General features: G+C 36.1%; 1 protein-coding gene across 3 annotated transcripts in view; it reads right to left on the reverse strand.

Moving 5' to 3' along the window:
• Positions 1 to 3,015: 3,015 nt before the first annotated feature.
• The window catches only part of EFNA5 (ephrin A5), a 317,972-nt gene continuing 305,212 nt past the window's right edge, over positions 3,016 to 15,775 (reverse strand). For all 3 annotated transcript variants that reach the window (XM_074205237.1, XM_074205234.1, XM_074205236.1), the window contains one exon: positions 3,016 to 7,444. In XM_074205237.1, coding sequence (XP_074061338.1) covers positions 7,323 to 7,444 — 122 coding nt within the window. In that variant the 3' untranslated portion in view covers positions 3,016 to 7,322. The remainder of the gene's footprint in view (positions 7,445 to 15,775) is intronic.

The following is a 15,775-nucleotide window of genomic DNA, read 5'->3' on the forward strand; positions in this document are numbered from 1 at the left end:
TCCTGCTTGATAGTTATTATGAGGAGAAACCTATTCTGACAATTCAGATCTTAAGCATCATAGATTCCAAGCTAGAAGAGAACTCAAGAGATCAACCGGTACAACTTCCTCCTTTATAGATGAGGATATGGAGGTCTGGAGTTAGTATCCCCCAGCATCTCACAGAAAATAAGTTTTAGCTCCAAGATTCAAACTCATGACATCTGACTCCAAATCTAGTGCCCTTCCCATGACAACCCATTATTTCAAATTATGCTTATCATCCCCAAGGAGATATCTTTCTCTTATGAGCAAATCAACATGCAGAGAGAGGAGAGAGAGAGAGAGAGAGAGAGAGAGAGAGAGAGAGAGAGAGAGAGAGAGAGAGAGAGAGAGAGAGAGAGTTCAAACTGTATTATTGACTTGGAGAGCTTAGCAACTACCCCCAAATTCTTCTGAAATAGTAACAATTGATAGCATCATTGAGGCACTTAAAATTACTTAAAATTCAGCTCCTTCCTACTTCTAACATGCTTTTGACATCTTAACTGAGCCATCCTGAAGTCCTTGGGTTGGGAAGAGAAGGTTTGCTGTTCCAGTTTTTGCCACCCATCAAAAAACCCTGATTTAAGAAAAAGTCACTTTGATTTATTTTGTGTGTGTGTGTGTGTGTGTGTGTGTGTGTGTGTGTGTGTGTGTGTGTGTGTGTGTGAGAGAGAGAGAGAGGGGGCGGGGATACAGACAGACAGAGACAGAGAGTCTGAGAGAGACAGAGAGAGATTTGTTGATTATATCAAAATATAATAATGTAAGTTATTGAATAAATCTTCTGGTCTCCTGTCTTCTTTTGTACCCACTCTCTAAGCAAGAGCCTTCATTCGGATTCAATGACCATCTTTATATAGTTGACACACAAATGTACACTGGGTATTTTTTCTGGTTTTCACATTGTCAGTCTACTTTTCAAATTCAGGCATTATTCTGGTTCCCATTATTCCAGAGTATCATTACTAATCCAGCACCTTTACTGGATTCAATATTAATGAATTTATTGAATTGAAAATCTAAGAGTATTGTCATAATGAGCTTTTACTAATCACCTTAAGGAGGGTATGCTCTTCCTGATTTCCCCAGAACAAATTTATCATCTCTTCCTATAGCTACTTTAGCCTACATTTTAAGTATAGATCTGGGATGACACACATTTTTCTTTTGTGCTTTTTATTGATACTTTTCAAAGAGAATTGTCTAAGCCTGAATTTTTCCCTAGTTTCTATCAGACATCTCAAGTATCTAATTACAAGCCTACAATACATATAATTAGCATTGTTTCCATAACTCTGACCAATGTGGCTCTCCCTCTTATAAAATTTACCAATCATCTTCCTGTATGCTTTCTTTTTCCACTTAACTTAGAGGCCCTTTTCTCTCTCTAGATCTAATGCTTCCACTTTCACTAGTTTACAAACCACTTACTTTCCCTCAGGTCCTATTAGGTCACTATACTGATTTCTTATTACCTTTAAGAAAATGACCAAATTTCTTAGTTATACTTCTTGAAATCTCTTTATAGGTTTTCTTGGGCTATCCTGTCCCATAATGTCTTCTTATTCTCCCAACCTATCATCAGCTTTTCTAGGAAAATGTTTCATATCCCCTTCATCCAAACATTCCCACTTCCAAATACCAATAATGACTTCCATCTCACCAGAGCCCTTCTTTTCCAGCAGTTTCTGAACCCCTCCCTCCACTTGACTATATGGAAAAGCAGTTATCTAAATGCAGTTTCCCCGTTAATCCTGCCACTTCTTAGTAAGCTGACCTTCAGTTTTCCCTTTGCCAAAAAACAATTGCATTTATCCCATTGCTTCCAGAAACATAAACATTTTGATTTGAATACTTGTTCAATGTTTAAATTAGTCTAGTTATCATTAATGTTCTTTCTATCAACATTATCTTTCTCATGTAAATTCTTTGGATAGGGTAAAGATTTGTGTATGTTTTCATCATTTTGTACAGCACCTCACAATAGTGCCACACATAGACAGGAACTCAATAAATGCTTTGGATGATAATGGTGATGATGATGATGTAATGCTGCCCTGGTTTGAAAATATCACATATACAGGCCAATGTACTAGTTCTAGGTAAATCACAATCATGTGAATTACTCCTCTTTTCACAGAGCTGTCACTCCTCATTAACAAAAGAGGTTACAGTAATAATTAGTATTTGCTGCCCTGTCAAATAATTAAGTGTAATAAAATGCTTTCAATGAATTTAATGTTAACATGGTATAATTAAAGCCAAGTCTTGAAATGCATTAGGCATTTATTATTTTCAACATTTTGTGTTTTTCTTCTCACAACTGAAATTTTTTAGGCTGTGCTTCCAACTTGCTTATAGACTTTGAAGAGGGCCTTACTGAGGACAACAGCATACTAAGCCACTCAAATGTACAAATGTAAAATTAGTTGTGCACTGCCATGAACAAAGTCATGAATCAGAAGAGGTCAAAGAATCATCAAGGAGGAATAATTTTAGAAAGGAGAAAATGGAGAGCCAAATAGACTAGGTGACTTGCCTAAGGTCACACAATGGCACAGCTATCCATTTGGGGGGGGAGAGGGGTGATCTTATTATGGAAGATACCAAGAAAGTTTCCCTCTTGCCTCCTGGGGTCTGCAATGGTGCTGAAAAATTTTCAGGACTCATTTCAAAAGGCAAAATGAATTACAAGAAATGACATATTTAAGTACTTATCTCTAGGGGATATAGTACTAGCCATACAGTCTATTTTAAGGGTTCATAAATTTGCAGTCAAGGTTTGAACCCTCATCATACTATCAAAAGTCAGAATGCAGTTAGATATTTGGTCACTTCTAACGCTGCAGTCTTTTGATTTCCCAGAATTCCCACATAGATTTTAAATGATCTTTTCTTCCCACAGATTGTTTTTTAAAAATCAGAAAAGGACAAATGGTCCCTGAAATAAGGCATCATTCAAGGAACAAAGAAGTAGAAGGAGGGCGCCAATTAAAATGAAGAAAACCTTTAATTTTTATTTAGGTATACTTGTACGGACACGTGTATATACAAATACAGATTGTATGGATTTGTCTGTGTTTTTTTTTTTACATTTTTTTAAGTTCATATAATGTAAGCATTTCAAAACAGCACTCGAATAAGTGCAAAGGAACTGCAAAGCAGGGCAGTACAAGCACAGGACCACACTGAGCTGGACTTTCATACCCAGATGAACACACAATGAGTGGCTTCAATGGGGTGTCAAGAGTAAGCATGGAAAGCGGATTTCGCAGACTCATGGGTAACCTTCAACATGCCAGCATCTATTAAACTGTACAGACAATGGCAGCAAGTCTATTGTAGGGAGATTTGTCTCACATCTGAGAAGCTCAGGGGAGAATGCATGGGAAAAACTCAGTGATGCCAAACCAGAAACAGACCTGCCCATTCACAGCTTGGGGGGGGGGGGGGGAGGGAGTGGGAGGAAGGCAGAAAAAGGGAAAAAAACCAGGAAGTGCAAAGGGAGTGGTGGTGGAGGTGGTGGTGTTTAAAAGTGAAGCTAGTGACCACAACTGAGTGCAATGAATGGACAGCTGGAACAAAACTCTGATTTTGTGAAGTCAATAGGACCGCCATGGCTGCTGTTAAGGCAATGGGGAAAACACAATTGTCACTAAAAAAATTTCATCGATTCTAATTTTTTTTCAGAATGAAAATGGGGAGAATACCCTGGCCCCTCCCAAATTTGTCAGTTTAGATTCATATGCATGTGTATGCCACATGTGATGCTGGCAGGACTTTTGGGAAGGGGGGTGGGGGAGACAGTCCATGAAGACAAACAAACAGAAGACCAGACCAAACTGAAGTGCAGAACCATTCCCGAATCCCTCAGCCTCATAGAATCAACATGCTTAGAAACCAACAACCGCACAGGGCTCCAACATTAAACCCTTAAACAATGAGGAAAAAACATTGATCGTCAAAAGTCATGTTGTTCTGGGTCCTGATGTTGTGAAGTCTTGAGATTGAATGAGTGCTATTACCAGATGAATCCTGGGTGTTAAAGTGTCATGGCCACTTGGGACTCAGTTCTTAACCAGGTAACATACTTGATGCTTCAAAGCTCTGTCTAATAATCAATGCATGTTTTATATCCTGAAAGTCTATTGTTCTCACTTACAAAAGACATAAGAATCAAATTAATACTTTATTATCAAACACTATATACAACAGAGGTTGCTAATAATACAGAATTTAAAGAACGTAGTTTTTTTTAAATGTTTTACTTGTCTTTCCTTTGCCATCCAAGAAAGTACAGTACAAAACAATATTCTAAACTAACACGAAATGTTACCTTGTCTATTGAAGGATACACAGTATCCACTAAACAGACTGATCCTTATTTCCCTGCTTCATGTTGCAAAGCCCTTGGCAACCAGGAGTGCAGGTCACTGGGGTAGGTGGTCCCAGCCCAGTGACAGCAAAAGCTGCCCCTAAGGCTTATAGTTCCGGTTGTTTTGTTTTGTTTTAAACACAAAGCTGCTCAAAAGTTGCACTGACATCCTCCAAAGCTTTCAGAGGGTTGTAACAACACAAATAAAGGCCACCAGTACTTTCTTGATGTGACTGAGATTGCCTGATGCCATCAAGTATCCAAGAAAACTGGTAACTGCATTACCCACAATTATGCTATTTATAGGAGGTATAGCACTCAGTCTACTGGCATTAATAGTCTCGCTATTTTTCACTTAATTAGCAGTGGCACTATGGTGAAGCAAAGGGGTCTAATTTCACTGTGAATAACATTAGTTAAAAGAAAATCCCTGACAATGGTAGAGAGGGCCACGAGTACATTATTTCATTATCTGTTAGAGACAAATGCTAGAAAAACCACAAAAGTCACCATTTCTAAAGTGAAATTAGCACTGTTCATGTAATTACAACTAACTGCAATCATTATGGGGCCATTCTTTACTCATGGTTGTGGAACATGCGGCATTATTTTGTTTCTGACTATTGATCCATTTTAGAAGGTGTCATTCTCCTCACACCCCTCCCAAACCCAATTAGCCTACAGTTCACAAAATATTATGGAAAATATTAACATAAGGAGCAAAAAAAATAATGATGTGAAATATTATTTCAATGAAATGGTGACTGAAATCTACATTAGACTGTGGCTCTCTGTTGAATATTGACTGAAGTTCTAAAAAAAAAAAGATTGTACCTGTATCTACTAGCTCCACTCAACTTGTCCTGTATAAGGACAGCCCCCGCATCAATTTCATATGCATTATGAATAACATCAGGTGATCCCAGATTATATTTGTTCATGTGTGCAACTTTCCTGTGTGCCAGAAATCCTTGGTTGCCTTTCATTCATGTTTTTTTAATTGAGGACTTCCCAAAATTCTAAGTAAGAATTTTATTCCCCTTTATAAATTCTTTCCACTAACATCACCAATTTTTTTTACATAGGTATTTTTAAAAACTAATATAAAAAATCTTTTTTTCATTGGAATGCATTCTATTTTTCACATTTGACATGTTCATCACAGTTTTTGTGTTTTATTCATGTTGTTTTTACTTTTGAAAGGCTTGGTTTCAACCAACATGTCGTGCAATTGTTTTTTTTTTAAAAAAAAGGCTATTTTTTCCATTGGTCTGACACATTTCCCTGACTATACTTTGGAGTTCGAAGTTCATGGCAGCCTGGCCAGTAAAAACCCCAAGGCTTGCATTTCCTGGTGATCAACTTTTAAATCCCATGTTGGCCATGCTAAGTTTCTTTGAACAGGGTCATCCTGCTTTTTTTTTTCAAGAAACAAGATATTTCCCCACATTCCTAAATGTATCAAGGGATACCACCATTTCTCACAATTTTAAATAGGACAAGCATATATACTCACTCTCAGCATAAAGTATATCTAAATAATGTATTTTCTATTCTAGTGGATCTTTAAAAAAATATTTTGTTAAAGTCTTTGGGACCCCATCTAGTTAATCTCCTGTGGATAAACACACATTCCCCCCTACTCTTTAAGCTGTATCTGAAAGGGAAATGATATATAAGCAATAGTTGAATTTTTATTCCAGTTTTCCCTTTTGCCCACCCAATCAACGATGACTGACTCTCCTAGTGACAGGGGTTTTATTTAGCTTCCCCTGTACTAATGATGGAAAGCATAAAAGGAGGGATTTTCAAGGCAGGACCTGTTTTTGTTTGTTGTTTTTTTTGGGGGGGGGGGGTAAAAGGAGAGAGTCGGGGGAAGGCAATAAAGCACTGGAAAACCAGCATTCCAGAATCACATTTCCTCTGGCCAGTGATGTTCTTTCCTTGGTATGTTATCATTACCCAGAGAGATATGCCAGGCTATATACTCTATCCACTCATCAACCCTGGCTTGTCAGCCCTGGGGAAGGTCACTTTATTCATAAAAATGCCTCTTTGTGTTTGTAAAACAAATAAACAAACAAAAATGTTGTAGCACCATGGTGAGCTATTCTCAAAGAAAAAAATCTGGTATGCCCTTCCCAGTTACCAAAAAAAAAAAAAAATTAGAGGCACTCACATACATACCCCCAGTGTACTGCTATCTATGGTACCATGCTTGCTTTGTGTTACTATCCCTACATGTAACCTCCTTTCAAAACAAAGCTTCTGCAATGGAGCACAAGTCTTACTGTCAGGATTTCTTTAGGACAGTCATTGAAAAAACAAAAACAAAAAAAAAAACAAAACAAAACCAGTGTCTTTACCTTTTAGAAGCCTGCAAATTTAGGAACTCCTAGAAGAAATGATGTTACATTATATCTATTCTTAATATCTCCCCTCCAGTCCTGACATGGTGACAAGATGCCCTGCATGATCATCTTACAGTACTGAATGAGAAGGCATAAATATTGTACGTCAGAGTAAAATCCTCCTGGGCTTTTCCTTCACTGACTGCATCTGCCACTATTCTTCCTTGTCCACATACTGATGTCACAGTAAGCTAACGGAGAAGGTGAGTCCTTTGAAGAGAATGCACAGAAGCATAAGAATAACTGTTATCATTATAACAATTTGGCTTTTTCATCTGGAGTCCATTTAATTTGGAAAGGGTGAGAAAAATCATGGGCAAAGGGGAATGGGAGGCAGAAACTAGTTATGCCTCCTGAGTTGTTGCTTATAGTTCAGGCTGAAAGGAAAAAAAAGAAATCTGACATCTGCAAAAACCAATACAAAGTCCCTTTCTTAGGATGAGCAGTTAGGTGGATCTCTGCTGTTCCAAGATCCTGATGTTTTCTGTGACAGGTTACTGAAGTTAAGTGTGCTATAATGTCAAACTCATTGCCAGGAGAAGCAGTAGGACTGCCAAAAGCCGACTGGGTATCCTTGGTGTCTGGGCTGCATTCTCACCGCGGGATGGCTCGGCTGACTCATGTACGGTGTCATCTGTTCAAATAGAAAGCATACATTCCAATGAGATTTCACATCTTTAATAACTCTCCTCTAGCATGCTGCTAACAGAATTCACTCCCTCTGTAAAGTAGGGTAATGAACCTTGTGCCATCATTGACTTTCATGTCTATGAAATCACTCAGTATTTACAACAAACAAAGGAAAGTCACAGAAAATTGTCTTTTTTTTAACAGTGTAAAAGGCCAGAGCTCACTTTTGTAACCAATGTATATAAAGCACTCTAATGACCTTTTGTAATTGTATATGAGACTCTGAATATTTCAGTATTCCTTCCTAAGTCTAAATCTCTAGTGTGGAAACAATCAGTTCTTGGGAAAGGAAGTAGTAACTTTGTTTTATCAGTAGTAGTAGGCAGCTATCCATTTGCCTCATTCTAAAGCTTTTACAATATTAGTCCTGAATGCTTGTGGAATGCCTGGATGAATTTCCAAATTTGAAAAATTAAAGATGAAGACAACAATATCCTAAAGTGAAAGATACGTAACACTCAGGAAACACCAACTTTACTGTAATTAGTACTTTTCTATAATGTTATTTTTATTACAAAAACTCTCTAAACACAGGATTTTTATTGGTTTAATTTCAGCCTGAAAGACAGCATGGGTACAGCTAGGTGGCGCAGTGGCTAGAGCACGGGCCCTGGAGTCAGGAGTACCTGAGTTCAAATCTGATCTCAGACACTTAATAATTACCTAGCTGTGTGGCCCTGGTCAAGCCACTTTACCACATTGCCTTGCAAAAATCCTAAAAAAAAGATAGCATGGTACAGTATAAGGGTAGAAAGGGACATAGGAGAACTTAAACATAAGGATCTCTGCTTACCAAATATTGATTTTTAAAAACTACATATTAACATTATGTTCTACTCTAATTTTATTTATTTTATTAAATATTTGTCAATTATATTTTAATCTGATTAGGAGATAGGGTTGTTTCTACACCTCTGGTGTAGAAGAGCACTGATCCGGAAAAAACCTGGGTTCAAGTTCTGGCTATGATGCATAGTGAAGTTGATTAACCTCCCTCTGCCTCCCCCGTCCAGTGGAAAAATCTGTTTTATAAGTTGAAAAGTGTTTATCACCATCATCTATTCTAGGGAATTTTTCACCCAGAGCTCCCAATTCCAATTAAATTAGGAAGTTAGTTGAAATAGTATTACTAAATTCTCTCTGGCTGAAACTTGGAATATAAATTATCAGCAAAGATGCATATTTTCTTCTAAATAAAATAGATTAAAATGGTTGAACTTCCCCTCAACCTCTTCTATAAAGTGATTTTAAGAGATTGCTTCTGACTTCTGAGGCTTTTCCGGATTTCATGATTCATACAAAGCTTAATTTTCCAACTAGGAATTTTATGGCAATAAATTCTTTAATATAAACTGTTCTTTTGTGTACTCAGTATGGCCTGCCCTAATACTAAAAATTCTCTCACTTAAAACTGGTTTTTTTGGTAACTTTAAAACCATGCTGTAGATGCTTGGGGTTAAATGTGGGACTCTTTAGCAGAGATTCACTGAGTGATAATGAAATTAAGGAAGGCAACACAGAAATTGTCATGTTTTATCAGATCAGAGGTCCCTTTATTTCACCCTGATAGTCTCTTACAGTGACATCAGATGAGAGTATAGAAGATGTTGATGAAATTAAATATATGTTCTGCATCCATCCCTCAGTTTCTCTATAATATTATGATGGATTTTTCATTAATTTGCCTTTTTGAAACCTTTTTTCCTTTTTGTCCTATAAACACTGAGAGGCAGCAGCAGGCCTAGGAGATAGTTAGACTGGGATTCAAGTGCTACCTCTGACATATAATGGCTACCTGAATATGGTGAGTCAATTAATCTCTCAGTGCCAAAGGCAACTCTTGAAGACACTAAATAGCAAAACAATTGCAGAACCACTTCGGTAGGAGCTTGCTTTTGCATCTGAAATTACAAGTCTAGTTCAAAACAAACAAACCTATCTCACAGAAGAGAGAAAAACCACACAATTTACTATTTTTGGTGTAAAGTAGGGGATACTTTCATCTTATTAAAATGACCCAATAAAAGCCTGGAGGTCTGTCTCTTGCTTTGGGCTTCATAATTAATTTGGTTCATTTAATTCTCAGAGAATATCATTTTAGAACATGCCCTCTCTCACATTACTCTCTGTTTCCTGCATGAAGAACTTTAATCTCTTTTGGTTCTCCTCATAAGGAAGTAACTCTATATGTTTGATCATCTTAGTTTTCCTTCCCTGGACCTTTACATGGGCAACTTACAGTGTTTAGCCTATGGAGCCAAAGGGGGTTAGAAAGAGGGGGTGAGAAATTAGGGGAAGAATGGGAAGAGAGTTGGATGAAGGAGAGAAATGCAGAATGCTGTCAAATACTTTAGAATCCTCCTTAATCTTAGCAATTATTCATCTTAAAAATTCATTGAATAAGTATTTAACAGAACAGTTAGTCACTGCCCTACAAACACTTCAGAGTCAAAGCAAACTGCGGTGGTTCAAGAAATGCCAGATCAATTCTAAAGGACTCAAGTAACAGATTCTTGAGTTGGTTTTGCTTTCAGATGTATGACAGTATCACTAGATTCCCTCTACTTCCAATTATATTTTTTTTGGCAAAGCAATGGGGTTAAATGACTTGCCCAAGGTCACACAGCTAGGTAATTATTAAGTGTATGAGCCTGGATTTGAACTCAGGTCCCATCTGACTCCAGGGCTGGTGGCTCTAACCATTGTGCAACCTAGCTGCCCCTACTTCCAACTATTTTTTAAAAATATGTTGCTTACATTTACCCGTTATATACTTTGAGAGTGGGTTCCTATAAAGATACATGAGATTTATCAAAGTATATTTACAATAGGAGTTAGTGTCACATGCTCTTATTTATGTACTGATTATACACAATGGAAGATACCACAGACTTCACTCTTCTTGATGACTGGGGAAGCTTGGTAATGATAATTAGGCCATGCAGCTAGTCAGTTGGGGGAAAGGCTTCTCCCTCTTTCAGAATCCAATCAAAGTCTCTTTGTGTTTACCATTATATTCTGCCATCTAGTCTAGGGTAATATCAGGAATTAAGATAATTTTATTTCTTTTCTTTGCTCCACCCATGCCTAATTTTAATAATAAGATAATAGATTTAAATCTGGGAAGGATCTCAGAGATTATTTAAAGCAGTCAATTCATTTTATAGATAAGGAAGTTAAACTCTAGACAAGTGAAGTAATTAATCTAAGGTCTCTTTGTTACCCATAGCAAACAGATGAACCAGGAATCAAACTGAAGTACAGTAAATCCAAGTTTAGCATTCCTGCCAACTGAACCAAACTGCCTCTAGGGTGGGACTCCTGGAGAGTGGACTGAGAAATGAAGTGCTTAGAACTTGAAGGCAAAAGATCTTGGAGTCTTAGCTCTGCCTTTAATAGTTGTATGTCCATAGGCAACTCACTAAAACTTGTGAGCCTCAGGCTTCTCCCTCTATAAAATGGGAATAAGAATAATAAGGCTTCCTACTTCCTACATTTATTGTGAAGAAAAAGTTCAGTAAACCATAATGTACTTGATCATGACTGGGGCTATGACTTCAATGGTGTGGAAAAATTCCTTCTACAAACATAAGCTAGCACTTTCTCTGTAAAGGAAAATTGCTGAGAGCACTGAGATATTAAATGAGTTGCTTAGGGTCACAAAGTCAACTATTTTATTAAAGTGTCAGGTCCATCCCATTAAGGCAATATTGTGGAAGATCCACACACTTTTCCTTGCACTCTCCCATGATTCTTTAAAGTTTACATTGACTAAATGATGTTTGCAAGACCTCCTTTAGGAGTTCTATGGCATGAGAAGAGATGAGAAATTAATCATAATATTTGAGAAATTTTACTCTTTTCAGGTTCTTATGCATGAATTATAAAGTAACATACACTCTTAAAGGATCAAATCAGATAATATTTATAAAGCAACTAACACAGTTAGGTACACAATTATTCCCCCCCTTTCCAACAGAAAATACACCTGAACATATGTGATTATTAAAATGTCAACGATTTAGGAAATGTACAAATTAAAATTTTTCCTACATAACCATACTTCATCTTCATAGTGAAGCAAATCAAGCCTATGAATTCCTGAATTCTGGCACTCTCAAACTAGGGTTAAATGAGGGATCATTGGCAGTATTTTTTGAAACTAGTATCTCATTCATGGTATCCACTAGTATCTCAACCTATTACAACCCTGTGACCTGTGGCAGGCAGAATACAAGAGCGCATACAACAGAAAAGTACATTCCAAAGACAGGTAAATTAGTACACAATGCACACTGCATGCAATTGAATTCTTTCAGACCAACTTGGTTTATTAAAGTTGTGTCTATAAACACAAATGAGAAGTTCAAAAATCTAGCCTATCATCTGGTGGCTTTTCTCAATTTAATGTCTAATTCAAACATGTTTGAGAGGACTTTCAATATGGTTGTTTAACTGAATTGCTGACCTTGATCTCTTGCTTTGCTACTGATATTATTGTCCAAGCCTGTGTAATATCTTGTCCCACCTTACCTAGGGTCTCAAATAACTCAATGTAGAAGTGGTTGAAGTAGTGTTTGAACTCAGATTTTCCCAACTCCAAGACCAGTACTTTGTATACTACTACTACTACATCTGTACTGTGGTTCCTTTTTAGCACTAATATTCTATCATTCTCTGCATGTGGGGTGAAAAGTGATAATGAGGTCACTGACTCTTACTGTCCATATAAAGTATATATTTTTTAAAAATTTGAATTTATCAAGCTTTCTATCTAGGTAAAAAGGCATTTGTTAAAAAAAAAGTACATACACACATTACACAAGAATCTATCTGATACCTGTACAGAGAGACCAGATTAGAAATACTTTAAAAGTTTTTCAATTTTAATAAGAAAATATTATATAATCATTTAGAAAAAAGTTTGGAAGAAGGTGAGTTTCAGGGAAAAGATGGATTATGTTTTTGGTTTATGGAACTAAAAATCCTATTTCTTTATTGATGGGATTCAAAAACTCTCTTTCAAAATATCATGAGAGTACTCAGTATATTTTCTTATACAAAGCGTCTATGTCATTTGTAAAGTTATCAAATTAAAAGAACATTTTTACAATGATTAAAATGATTAACTTCTGAGAATATTATTGGAGAACTCAATTTAATAAACATTAATAAAATTCTTACAGTGTGCAGAAAGACCTCATAGCAGAGCACATAGAATGTTGGGGTCAGAGTCCTGAAAATATAAATTTAAATTGTACCTCTGACATTTACCAGCTGGATATAAATCATTTAACCTCTACTGCCTTAGACAATTCCCTAAGACTTATATGAAGTCAAGTGGGTTGTATTTGGTGAATGGAGTTTCTTGTGAGGAATCACTAAATTTTCACATTTATATAAAGAACTGTGCTTGGTGCTAGAAATTCAAAGATAAAAATATGGAAAGTGATATAAAGCCATTTTCTGCATACAGAATGCTTTCTTCTAGCCCATCTAACTAGAAACTTAATGAAATCAGTAGTGTTATTGCTTTTAGAAAGGACAAGTCTATAGAGTTCTAGACTGTCATTTCCCAATATATGTATTCTTCCTCAAAAGAATGGATAAAACTTTTTGGGGCCAGGAAATATCTCAATTTTGCATTTGTGTCCCTAGCATTTAATGCAGGGCTTAGCATATAGGAAATAAATGTAACATAAATGTAACAAATAGTTTTTCATTCTATTATTCAACAGTTAATTAATCACTACTAATTTTTAAATAACCGAACAAAATCATGAGAAAGACTACAGCATAAAAGCTACTTCATTAATCAATTAATAGGTATCTATTAAGTACCTATTATGTACCAGTCTTTAGAGGATAACTTTACAATTATGTGAACCTGGGAGACTAGAGAGAATGACAGTCACCTCTACCAAAATTCAGAATACTGGGAAAAGGAGTGAGTCTGAAAGAAACAATAAAAGAGTTCTGTTCTGTCCATGTTGAATTTGAAATGATTGAGCTGAACAACTCAAAATCACAAATTTTGAGAGTTATCAATGAGCTAGTTGGCCCATTTTGAAAAAGGCATTTCCACCACAACATACCTGACAAGTTGTCAGTCTCTGCTTCAAGATATCCAAAGAGAAGGCTTCTACCTCCAAAGGCAACCCATTCCCCTTTTGGAAAGTTCCCATGCTTAGGAAGTTTTTCTTGACTTTAAATCTAAATTGTGCATTTTTAACTTCTACCTAATGCTTCTAGATTGGCTTTTTTAAATTCCCCATCCCATCTCCACCAAGGAACACTTTAAAAACCTTTGTCACATAACTCTTCAAATATTGCACACAGCTATTCTCCTTGAACTAAGCATCAGGTGTTCCTTCAACTGATTAGTGTGATTAGTAATCAAGGCTGTCCATTCTAGATACCTTTCCAGTTTATCAATGTCCTCCCTAAACTATTTCACTCATAAAAGAATATAATTCTACAGATAAGGTTTGTCTGGGAGCTTCTTAGTTCTGAAAGTTAGGTCTTGCTTAAAGTATTCAAAGCCTTCAATAACTTTCATACCTGTTATAACAGCATGACAAATATTGAATTTGTGATCCACTGAAACTCTTGGATCTTTTTCCCCCATGCAAATTTCTATCTAATATGCCTCCCTCATCTTGTACTTGTGAAACATTTTTTTTATTTTGTAATGTAAATTTATATCATAACTCAATTTCATCTTCAGATTTGGTCTAGTGCTCTAAGAACCCAGAATGTCAGACTCACAAGTAGTCAGCAAATCTCCCCAGTACAGCTTCAACCACATTAATGTATGATGAGGAAAATTTTAACAAAATGAATAAAAATAAAATACAGCACAGCTAATGTAATTTGAGATTTTCTAAATCTATATAAAGTCCAGAGAGATCCGTTACTATTTGAGTTTGACCCCACTGCTCTGATATAGCAAGATTATGTTGGATCCCACCTTTTATCATCCACTATGCTAGTTTTTCCATCCTGGATTTGTAATCTGAAAAATATCATAGGTATGACATTTAACCTTTTACCCAAATCACTGATGAAAATGTTAAAGAGCACAGGACCAAGCACAGATCCTTAGGGCCCCACCACTGGATATCTCTTGCTGCCTTGATATTGAACCATTAATGACTAATGGTTAGTCATTAGTCATTCTTTGAATCTAACAATGCAAGTAGTTCCAAAAACATCTAATTATATTATTATCTATTCTATAGCCTTACATCTCCATGAGTTATCTCCATCCCCATGAAATACTTTGTCAAATGTTTTTGTTTCTAATATTCCAGTAAATTATATCTATAGTATTCCCCCAATCTTTAAGTTTAGCACTCCTGTTAAAAGTAACAAGCTTAATCTAGCATGAGTGTTCTCATTTGAAGTCATGTTGAATTTTTGCAATTGCTACTTATTTTTCTAAATGCTCTCTCTTTTTCTTTTCTTTTTTTTTTTTGGCAAGGCAATGGGGTTAAAATGACTTGCCCAAGGTCACACAGCTAGGTCATTAACTTCTGAGGCCAAATTTGAACTCAAGTCCTTCTGACTCCAGGGCCAGTGCTTTCTTTATCCACTGTACCACCTAGTCACCCCTCACTATTTATTTAATGATCAGTACTAGAACTTTTCTAAAAATAAAATCAAGCTTCTAGCTTTCAAATTCTATTGTTTTCACATTTTCATAAATTACGAAATCTGCTTTTTTATAGTCATGCTACTCTCTTCCTCCAGCCCTCATTCTCCAGAATCTTTCAGTAACTCAAAGATCATATATGTCAGCTTATACTCTCAAAAATGTAGTTCATCTGGGCTAGGTATCTTGAATTAATCAAAGACAACTAAATGTTCTTACACTATCTCTTTATTTATATTTATATTAGGTATCACTTCCCTGTTGATCATTTTTTGTTTGCTATTTCCAGGGAAAAGATCATTCTCTTGGGCAGATAAAATGAGAATTAAGCAACTATATATCAAAATTGTCTTGAAAGTTTTCATCATTCTATATACTTCAAGCAAGAGTTCTATTCTCCACTTTTCCTGAATATAACTTAAAAAAGAACTTATATCTTGTTATTCTTAACAAGAATAATATTCCTGATACTATTTTTCAAGAATTATACTTTGCTCTTGCATTTCTCTTTTACTATCTGTCTTTACTTTTCCCATTCCTACTAGGCCAACTTTGGTTATAAAATTTTAGTTCATGGAATCCTACATATCTAATATTCGCCAGGCTTGATGTTCATGCTAC

This window comes from Macrotis lagotis, chromosome X (genome assembly GCF_037893015.1).
Source record: "Macrotis lagotis isolate mMagLag1 chromosome X, bilby.v1.9.chrom.fasta, whole genome shotgun sequence".
Lineage (NCBI taxonomy): Eukaryota > Metazoa > Chordata > Mammalia > Peramelemorphia > Peramelidae > Macrotis > Macrotis lagotis.